This window comes from Cucumis melo, chromosome 11 (assembly GCF_025177605.1).
Source record: "Cucumis melo cultivar AY chromosome 11, USDA_Cmelo_AY_1.0, whole genome shotgun sequence".
NCBI classification, from domain to species: domain Eukaryota; kingdom Viridiplantae; phylum Streptophyta; class Magnoliopsida; order Cucurbitales; family Cucurbitaceae; genus Cucumis; species Cucumis melo.
Window position 1 is genome coordinate 5434002 of NC_066867.1, and position 9603 is coordinate 5443604.

Sequence of the window (9603 nt, forward strand, 5' to 3'; positions counted from 1 at the left end):
TGATATTTTGAATCATAGGATTTAAAATCAAATTCTTCAACTTTTTTGAATTCAAACAAAGGGTTGGAAAAAAATGGATTATATTTTTGTTTTAACCAAAGTTTTTTTTATTTTTTAAAAACAATATTTACTTTATTATTTGAAGGGGTTAAGATTTTGGAGTTATGTACAAAAAGTGCACTCATTTACGTCTAAAGCTTAGCTCTTTATCTTCTTTTTATTGAGTGGTTTACTCATAGTTTAATTTTTGTCTAATTTTAAATTACAAAATATTTAAAAATAATATTTTATTGTTATATTATGAAAAGTATTTCCATTTAATATGGGGAAAGCATTATTGTAAATTCATAATTAAAAGAACTATTATACATATTATTTTTCAAAAAAGAAAAAAAAAAGAAAAAGAAAAAAGAAAAAAGAAAAAAGAAAAAATTAGTATGAAATGAATGAGAATGGGAGGATGTAGAGTAAAACCGTGGGGTCCATTTGCTTGGGGAATAATAGTAATAATCTCCCACTCCCACTCCCACTCCCACGATCTTCAAATGTCCTAAGTCCTAACTCCCTACCATACCAATTCCCCCACTAATTTTGTGAAGCCGTGGCGAGTGGGTTACTAATTACTATATATACATTTTTATTTTTTATTATATAATATATATATATATATATATATATATATTATATAACTAAAACAAAATTCATTTTAAATATAGCACAGAGGTTTGTTACAATTTAGAAATAAATAGCGGGAGAGGAACCAAGACGGCAAAAGAACGAAAAACAAAAAACTAAACGGAGAGACCCTCCTCCTTCTCCTTCATCTTCTCCACAAACACTCCAAAATCTAACCCACACCCACCGCCATGCCCATGCCAAGGTGCTTCTTAGACATTACCATAGGCGGAGAGCTTGAAGGAAGAATCGTTATTGAGCTTTACAATGACCTCGTTCCTAAAACTGCCGACAATTTCAGGGCGCTTTGCACTGGTGAGAAAGGCATTTCTCCTGACACCGCTCTTCCTCTCCATTTCAAGGTCCTTATATATCTCTCTTTTTTTCTCTTTTACTCCTTTTTATTTCTTTTTTATGGAAGTTGAAGCAAGCACTTGTAGTTCTGATGATTTTGTTTCTTTGTGTTGCTTGGTTAAAGTGTTTGTTTCCGCTACTTGGGCTGACTTTTGCTTTTGGCTTTTGGCTTTACTAGATAGTGGTTTCCTCGGGAAATGTTGGATGATTCTTGCCTTTTTAAGACTTTTTCGCTGTTGTGCGTTTCTAACTTGCGTTTTTCTGTTTACTCTCTTTATTGTTTATGTACTGAACTGTTTTGCTTTCCGTTGTTTTTGTGTATTTGGATGTTGATTTCGAGAATGGTTTGCAACTGAAGAAAAGATAGCTACGAAGTTATGTCTTTAATTTCTTTTTTCTGGCCTTTGGTTTTTAAATTTGTGTTGGAGAAAGGCATACTGTCATTTCTGGCTGGGATCTTGCTTTCTTCTAATTGTGAATTGTGATAGGAGAGGAACATTTCTTTTTCCTTTCTGTATTTCGTTCATATATAAATTGGAGAATAAATTTAGAAAATGGAAATGAAAAGTGGCTGCTGTGGAACTTTACTTTATATGACTGCTAATTGACATTACTATAGAGTGATTCAATATCTTCTGGGAAAATTTTGATTGCTAATGATAATTTGTCATCTGGATGAGTTATAGAGTATCATCATGATTTGATTTCTATGGTGAAAAGCACCCTCAACCTAACATATTTCGTGGCCCGACAAGATGCAACTCTCTGAGAAAAGCCTTTCCAATCTCACTTGGTGCTATTTAAGGCCAGTGTTTTAACAACATGAGGTACCTTAAAGCAAAGGAAAAAAAAAGTTCAAAATTTCTTTTTTAATGATCAAATAGTTCTTTTTAATGGGCCTTATTAAGGGGCCTTACTTGTTTGAAGTGCTGCGTCTAGCGTGGGCTTGCCTACGTGTGCTTTTTCAAACGGCATGTAAGGCGACCAATCTAGTCATAGCAATAGCATCACTCGGGTGCAAGGTTAACTGACTAGGGCCTTTGTGGTTAGGTGTATCTCATTCGTGTACATTTTATATTTCCTTGATTTTTTTGGTTGATAGAGTTGACCATGCTATCTTTTCTCCAATCTCATAGAGATGTTTCTCCTTCTCTCCGCCTTTCTACTTCTTGGTTGACATTTTTTTCCATCCATACATCACATAAGTTGCACAAACTCTCATTTTTTACCTACATACTTTTATATTGAACTAAAATCTATGTTTTAAATAATCGGATGTTGTTTGGGGCAAGGAGTGAGTTATTATAGTCTTAGGTTATTATAGTTTGATTACAATAGTTTGTGTTTGGGTATAGACTATTTTAGTTTGGGGTTATTTTAGTTTGGATTATAATAGTATGTGTTTGGTATGTAGACTGTTTTAGTTTGATAAGAAAATAGTAAACATTGTAGGAAAGAATAAAAAAAATTATGAATTTAAAATGGTAAAAACGGTAGCAAATAGTAAAAAATGTTAGCAAGAAACTAGTAACGCTTTTAGAAATCCATATTCAAGTCTTATTGCAGTTTGTTACTATTCAATAAATATGTTTTACTATATATCCTCTTGCCTATGGTAGACAATTTGACTTCTATTTATTTATACTTGCAAGAAAGTTCATGCGTTAAAGAGAATTTTGTTTCCATGGAGATTCTCTTGTTGAAACTTTTGTTGACTCTCTTCTTGACACGATTACCATGGAAATTATATGAATAGAAATGTATTTTCTTCAATAATATTGCACTCTTTTTGTGGCTTTACCTAAAATTGTGGCTGGCTATGGAGGCTTGGCACATAGGTTGGTTACGTATTCCAGAATGCTCAACTTCATTTTCCTTCAAGCACGATCATGTTGAATTCTTTTATTCAGTATTTGAAGTCACAATTGTTTAAATTTTTAGGGTGTTTGCTTTCATCGTGTAATCAAAGGGTTTATGATTCAAGGTGGGGACATTTCCGCTGGCGATGGTACTGGGGGAGAATCTATTTATGGTTTGAATTTTGAAGATGAAAATTTTGAACTGAAACATGAAAGGAAAGGAATGTTGTCTATGGCTAACTCTGGTCCCAATACCAATGGGTCTCAATTTTTCATAACAACAACACGTACACCTCATTTGGATGGAAAACATGTAGTCTTTGGGAAGGTGGTGAAAGGAATGGGAGTAGTTCGTTCAATTGAACATGTTATAACCGGTGAGAATGATCGTCCAACTCTTGATGTTGTAATTGCGGATTGTGGAGAAATCCCTGAAGGTTCCCATGACGGCGTATCAAATTTGTTCAAGGATGGTGATATCTTTCCTGATTGGCCTGCTGATCTAGACCAGAGTCCTTTTGAACTTTCTTGGTGGATGAGCGCTGTGGATTCTATCAAGGCTTTTGGTAATGTACATTTTAAGGTAAAATTATTTTATAATGGCTCCATGAAGATTTATTATGTGCATTCATTCTGGCACTTATCGTCTTCTTTTCCCCTTCAATCACGAGAGAATTAATTTTTTATACTTTGTCGGCTATAGTCATCAATTATTCACTTTTTGCGTCGTTTTCTTGAAAATTTAACTTTATTTTACTCGACACTTTTTATCATAAATATAAAAATTCATAGAAGCAAGATTACAAGATGGCTCTCAGAAAATACAGGAAGGCTTTGCGATATCTTGACATTTGCTGGGAGAGAGAAGGGATTGATGAAGGTAAACTCTTCATAGACCTGCATTTACTTCAAAAACGAAAGCCACATTACTTTTATTTATGGAAACCGTATATTGGTTAGACTTTACTCAGATCTTTGATCTGTTATGTTCTTAACAGAGAAAAGTACGTGTCTGAGGAAGACCAAATCGCAGATATTCACAAACAGCTCTGTAAGTTCTCATTAAGTACTTAGACTCTGTTTGGGATTGCTTTTAAAACGGTGGAAAGAGATTTTGAGAAAATCTTAACCGCTTTTGTTGTTTGGTGAATGAAATTGTTATATAATCAAACAAATGATTTTAAATTATAACTAATAATGGTAGCGGTTAGATTCAACTTTTCTAAAAATACCCTAATTTCTCAACCATTTAAATAAAAATATTATAAAATATATTATAATAATATTATTTTCATATTAATATATTTTTCACATGTATTTTAAAATTTTAATTAAATTCATTTTCTATCACAATTATTTTTCTTAAACTTTCATCAAATAATTCAAATTCAACAAATTAGTTGAAATTCAAATCTTAAAAATGTTTAAAATATATGATATAATAAATTATGATCTAATTATCAATGTGAAAATAATTAAAATAATATTTTAATTATATCAATTTACTATTAATTTGTATCATACTAGCTAGTTAGCTTAGTTTTCTAATTCAAAAATAAAATTGACCAAACACAGCTGATTTTTCAAAAAGCAAAGCTGACATTTATTATTTTAAAAGTTATAGCAACCCAAACATAGGCTTAGTGACGAAATGTTATTTTGTAGGCATTCATGAATCTTCCCTCGTACAAATATGATCCCATTTTTTAAGATCTCAAGGACGAAGGTTAAACATAATTTGAAGCATACCATTTCGTATGGAAAGGATTGTTCGAATTAATTCTGTGTTAGGTGTATTTTGTTTGGAGAAAATGATCTTCATTGTTATTAGTCCCAGTGAAGATGCATGTTTAATAGAAAGAATATATTATATTGGAAGTTGGAGATAAAATATAATTTACTGCGACATGAAGTTCATCCTTCGAGATGAAAGTTTATTTAGTGAGAAGTAGATATTAAACATATAGGTCATTGTTATTGTTATATTTAGATTCAACTATCATATTGGGTTGAGAGATCGAACCAATTGACTTTTGAAATAATAATTTATTGTTTATCTAATAAGCTCGGTTCGAATTGACATTAGGAATTTTATTTAGTATGTTTCATTGATACTCTCCTTTCCTCATTAGAAAGTCGATGAGAGAAGAACCTTAATTATATACATATGCATGTGAAAGAAAAGTAAAAATTGTGTTAATTCACTAAGGTGCAGGAGTAACTAAAACGTTTAAAACGTGACTGGAGATGGCCTTGGGTGCACATTGTGGCCGACTGTTTGATGCTACTGACATGTTTCATGTTTCAGATGCTTCACTTTTTTAGTGTAGTCATGTTATCCTTTCATCTATTGTAGGCTTGTAAACTGAAGTTAGGGGATCTAAAGGGAGCATTATTGGACACTGAATTTGCAATTCGTGAAGGGGTGAACAATGTAAAAGCCATGTTCCGCCAAGGCCAGGTTGGTACCTTCCATTGATGAATCACTTTTTGGATGAAATGACTACTGGTGTTATGTTTTTGATTACTTCTATGCTCTTTACAATTTAATGACTACAACCTATTGAACCTATCTAGTTTTCGGTTGGGTCAGATTCATAATTACTTCTACGTGTACGTTTGCTTGACTAACCTTGTCACCTATCACTCATCAGGCACACATGGCTCTTAATGACGTTGATTCTGCAGTTGAAAGCTTTAAAAGGGCATTGGATTTGGAGCCAAATGATGGTGAGTAATGATTACTCCAGTTGGCTGATTTGGTTGCCTGAGATATTACTCCCCCACTTTTCTTGTTTTCCTTTGAGTTGAAAGTTGGTATAGTTTGTATGTATTTTGGTTGGGAATTTCACCACACAGTTACACGAACATATTAGACTATAAGTAAATACTTATAAATATTACACTATGGACATGAACACGTCACGTCACCAGATCTTGTTTTTAGGAATCCTTGAATCTAGTATCTGACACTTTGAAAGACCAAACACGAGATCTCGTTGACTGTCATTGTATTTATGATAATTACAATTTTGATCATATGATTTAGAGATGATCTAATGTATAAAAGCCTCTACCCTACACGTGCCTCTACAATCTACATTATCTAGTTTTCTCAAATAAAACTGATCTCTCCCTCTGCTAGTGGCATAGCTAACAATGTTGGTGAACCATGTAAGTTGGTGTGTTGTATTTTTTAATGTTTATGTTTTCCCTGTTTTAACAGAATACATGAGTATTTGATTTCTTTATTATTTTGGATTTGTTTTTCCAGCTGGAATAAAGAAAGAGCTGGCTGCTGCTAAGAAAAAGGTTGGTAGACATTAATATTTTATATTATGATTCCAAGAATAAATGATGGTTTAATTAAGGACTAATTTTTTCAACAGATTGCTGATAGACGTGATCAAGAGAGGAAAGCATATGGCAAGATGTTCCTATAGGACTTTGCTACCCTAATGGTAGAGTTGTGACCTTTTTTTTCTCCATTTCTCCTTTTGTATAATATGATATGATATGATAAAGAAGAAAACCCATGGCTTCAAATTTCAGGTTTTGTTTTGGAGCCAGATGTGAAGATAGATATCCAGTTGTTAATGGCCGGTTCGATCATACAAAATTGCAATTGAAAGGTGAGGATTGATCCCATCAAGTTTTGAGATGATGATTAGTATCTTATCTATTAAGCTACAAGATTGCAGTTTGTATAGTTACCTAATCAATGAAAATATATAGATAGACAAATAAGTAGCTTTTTGTGATTTTTGTTATGGATACTTATCAATTTTGTTTAAACAATTGTAATATACAATATGGTTGGTGTAATCTTGAACTTGGGATTTGAATTAAATGGAAAATTAGAAGTTACTTATGTGAATGAATATTATACATGAAATTTGAAGTTCAAGAATTTATTATATAAAATACTTATTTGGATGAGAGCTTTCGAAAGCGTTGTAAGCTAAATTCATAATGACAAGCAAACAACCTGCACAAATGGAAATTTTGAATAGAGAATAATGATGAAGATTGTAACTTGCAAGTAGAATTTCTCTCTTTATTTCTCAATTCAATAAGTTAGGGTTACAATCTTGATCTCCTCTCTCTAAAGGATGAACAAGCCTGAATTCTCTATTACAAAATTCATACCCTTCTTTTCGACCAAACAATGCTATTTATATCTCACTCTAACTAACCGTCCTAATTAACTAACTATCACAGTTCATTACAGTTGTCTATCTTTTATTTATCACACATGCAGGTTCTTATTCCCCATTCTACTATAATGTAGAATTACTGGGGGTCTATCATTACTCTTCCCTTCCAAATTCACCTTGTCCTTGAGGTGAAATTTTGGATATAGCATCTGCACTTCTTCATATCTCTCCCATGTTGCTTTATGATTCGGTAGTCCTTCCCAACTAATTAGCACCTCCCAATCTCCGGAACAACCTTCCACTCATGAGTCTCGATTAGATACTGTGTTGTAGAATGCACAACATGCTTACCATTCATCTTCTTTAGTTGAGAAACATGAAAGATTGGATGAATAGATGTACCAACTGGTAATTCCAGTTAGGCCACAAGACCAATCTTCTCAATAACTTTGTAAGGTCCAAAGAACTTGGGAGAGAGTTTTCCATTTCTTTTCTTTCTTAGCGACAACTATCGGTAAGGTCTTAATTTTAAGAATACCATGTCACTTACTTGATACTCACATCCCTCATCTTTTTATCAGCATACTTCTTCATGTTTTCCTCTGCCACACGTCAATGCTCTTTTAAAACTCCTAGGGCCACATCTCTCTCTAAGTTGTTTATCTAGTGTAGAATTCGATGTCTCTTTTTCATAATAAACTAAGGAAGGTGGTTGTCGTCCATAAATAGCTTGAAAGGGTGTTATCCCCAATGCTCTTTGGTATGTTGTATTATACCAATATTCAGCCCACAGTAGTCACTTCACCCATTCCTTCGACTTCTCACTGCAGAAACATCTTAGGTAATTCTCTACTCCATGATTTACAACTTTAGTTTGTCCATCTGATTAAGGATGATAGGCTATACTCCGATTCAATTTAGTCCCTGCTAGACGAAAAAGTTTTCTCCAAAAGTGACTGAGAAAAACCTTATCTCGGTCTAAAACTATTGATGAAGGAAAACCATGCAATCTCATAGTTTCTTTTATAAACACATCAGCCACTGTTTTGATCGTATATGGATGTTTGAGTGATAGAAAGTGCCCATATTTGCTAAGACGATCAACCACAACAAGTATCACCTCAAAACCATGAGCCTTAGACAACCGTTCTACAAAATCCATAGAAATATCACTCAAAATATGGTTAGGTACTTCCAAAGGTAAAAGTAAACCAACAAGAGATAAAGCAAGTGTTTTATTTCTTTGGCATACTAGGCATTCATCACATATTTTTTTACATTCGCTTTCATTCCTTCCCAATACAACTCAGCAGTCAATCTTTTATATGTTCTAAAAAATCCAGAATGGCCTACAAAAATCGAATCATGATAAGTATGAAGTATAGCAGGGATTAATGATGAAGATTTAGAAATTACCAGTCTGTTTTTGTACTTTAATATCCCATGCTGGATTGAGAAACTTCCTTTGGATCCATCTCCTAAACCACTCATTTCTGCTATTATCTTTTGCAATCTGTGGTCCTTTTTCAGCTCCTCCTTAATTGTTTCAAGATCAACAATAGTTGGAGCTGTCAAATTGTACAATTTCGCAACTGATGGCAATCTGGAAAGGGCATTTGCTGCTTTATTTTCCAGCTCTGGCTTGTATACCACTTCGAAAAAGTACCCCAGAAGTTTACTAACCATCTTTGGTACTGGGGTTGTACTACTCTCTGCTCAAGTAGGAATTTCAATGATCTTTGATCTATTCTGACCATAAACTTTGTCCCCAACATATATGGCCTCAATCTTTGGATAGCAAAAACAACTGTCATCAGCTCTCTCTCATAAACTGGTTTTGCCCTATCTCTCATAGCCAAAGTATGACAATAAAAAGCAATGGGCCACTTTGTCTGAATTAGAACAGCTTCTATTCCATATCCTGATGCATCTGTCTCGATTACAAATGGTAGAGAAAAATCAGGCAGTGTTAGAACAGGGAGAGTCACCATAGCTTTTTTAAGCTTCTCAAAGGCTTCTTCTACTGCACTGGACCATTTAAATCCTTCCTTTTTTCGCTATGTTAGAGGAGCAGCTATTGATCCATATTGATGAACAAACCTCCTATAATACACTGTCAAACCAAGAAATCCACGAACTTCCCTCACATTGGTTGGACATGGCAATTCAGCTACTGATTTAATTTTTTTAGGATCGACTTCTACCCCCTGCTCAGATATTATATGCATTAGGTATTCAACCTTAGATTTTGCAAAGCTACATTTTTTTCTATTAGCATATAGCTCATTCTCTCTCATATAACCTTAGATTTGGTGAGGCTTGGATCCCTCTTAACGCTCCCTTTTTGGCCTTGATATTGGAATGTCAGAAGAAAATTCTTCTAATCCACTTTAGTTACTTCCAAGGAGTACAACCATTGCATCCCAAGAATAATGTCAACATCGCCAAGTTCTAACCACAAAAATTCATCTTTCACAGTCCATTTATCAAGCTGGATTTCTACCTCTTCACAAACTCCTTTACCTTGGACTGCCTTCCCAGACCCTAAAATTACTCCA

At 33.7% G+C, this 9603-nt stretch overlaps 2 protein-coding genes across 2 annotated transcripts; one reads left to right on the forward strand and one right to left on the reverse strand.

Annotated features, from left to right (window-relative positions):
- Nucleotides 1-735: 735 nt before the first annotated feature.
- LOC103498406 (peptidyl-prolyl cis-trans isomerase CYP40) lies at nucleotides 736-6759 on the forward strand. Its single transcript, XM_008460994.3, has 9 exons — nucleotides 736-1037; nucleotides 2971-3471; nucleotides 3681-3768; nucleotides 3887-3939; nucleotides 5245-5349; nucleotides 5543-5618; nucleotides 6163-6200; nucleotides 6278-6349; nucleotides 6441-6759. The coding sequence occupies exons 1-8, from the start codon at nucleotides 867-869 to the stop codon at nucleotides 6329-6331; spliced, it is 1086 nt and encodes a 361-aa protein (XP_008459216.2). The 5' UTR covers nucleotides 736-866; the 3' UTR covers nucleotides 6332-6349; nucleotides 6441-6759.
- Nucleotides 6760-7931: 1172 nt separating this feature from the next.
- Nucleotides 7932-9036, reverse strand: LOC127143841 (uncharacterized). The gene is made up of 3 exons (XM_051079084.1): nucleotides 8800-9036; nucleotides 8506-8686; nucleotides 7932-8194 (listed from the first exon to the last, which is right to left on the reverse strand). The coding sequence occupies exons 1-3, from the start codon at nucleotides 9034-9036 to the stop codon at nucleotides 7932-7934; spliced, it is 681 nt and encodes a 226-aa protein (XP_050935041.1).
- Between the last annotated feature and the right edge of the window lie 567 nt (nucleotides 9037-9603).

Excerpts from the sequence above, each read along its gene's own strand:
- LOC103498406 (XM_008460994.3), top strand. The coding sequence starts at position 867 with ATGCCCATGCCAAGGTGCTTCTTAGACATTACCATAGGCGGAGAGCTT. Across the intron at positions 1,038-2,970 it reads CTCTTCCTCTCCATTTCAAG|GGTGTTTGCTTTCATCGTGT; the intron begins GTCCTTATATAT and ends TTAAATTTTTAG. Across the intron at positions 3,472-3,680 it reads TTGGTAATGTACATTTTAAG|AAGCAAGATTACAAGATGGC; the intron begins GTAAAATTATTT and ends AAAAATTCATAG.
- LOC127143841 (XM_051079084.1), bottom strand. The coding sequence starts at position 9,036 with ATGGTGACTCTCCCTGTTCTAACACTGCCTGATTTTTCTCTACCATTT. Across the intron at positions 8,687-8,799 it reads TGTTGGGGACAAAGTTTATG|CCAGAGCTGGAAAATAAAGC; the intron begins GTCAGAATAGAT and ends GTGGTATACAAG. Across the intron at positions 8,195-8,505 it reads AGGAGATGGATCCAAAGGAA|AACGGTTGTCTAAGGCTCAT; the intron begins GTTTCTCAATCC and ends TGGATTTTGTAG.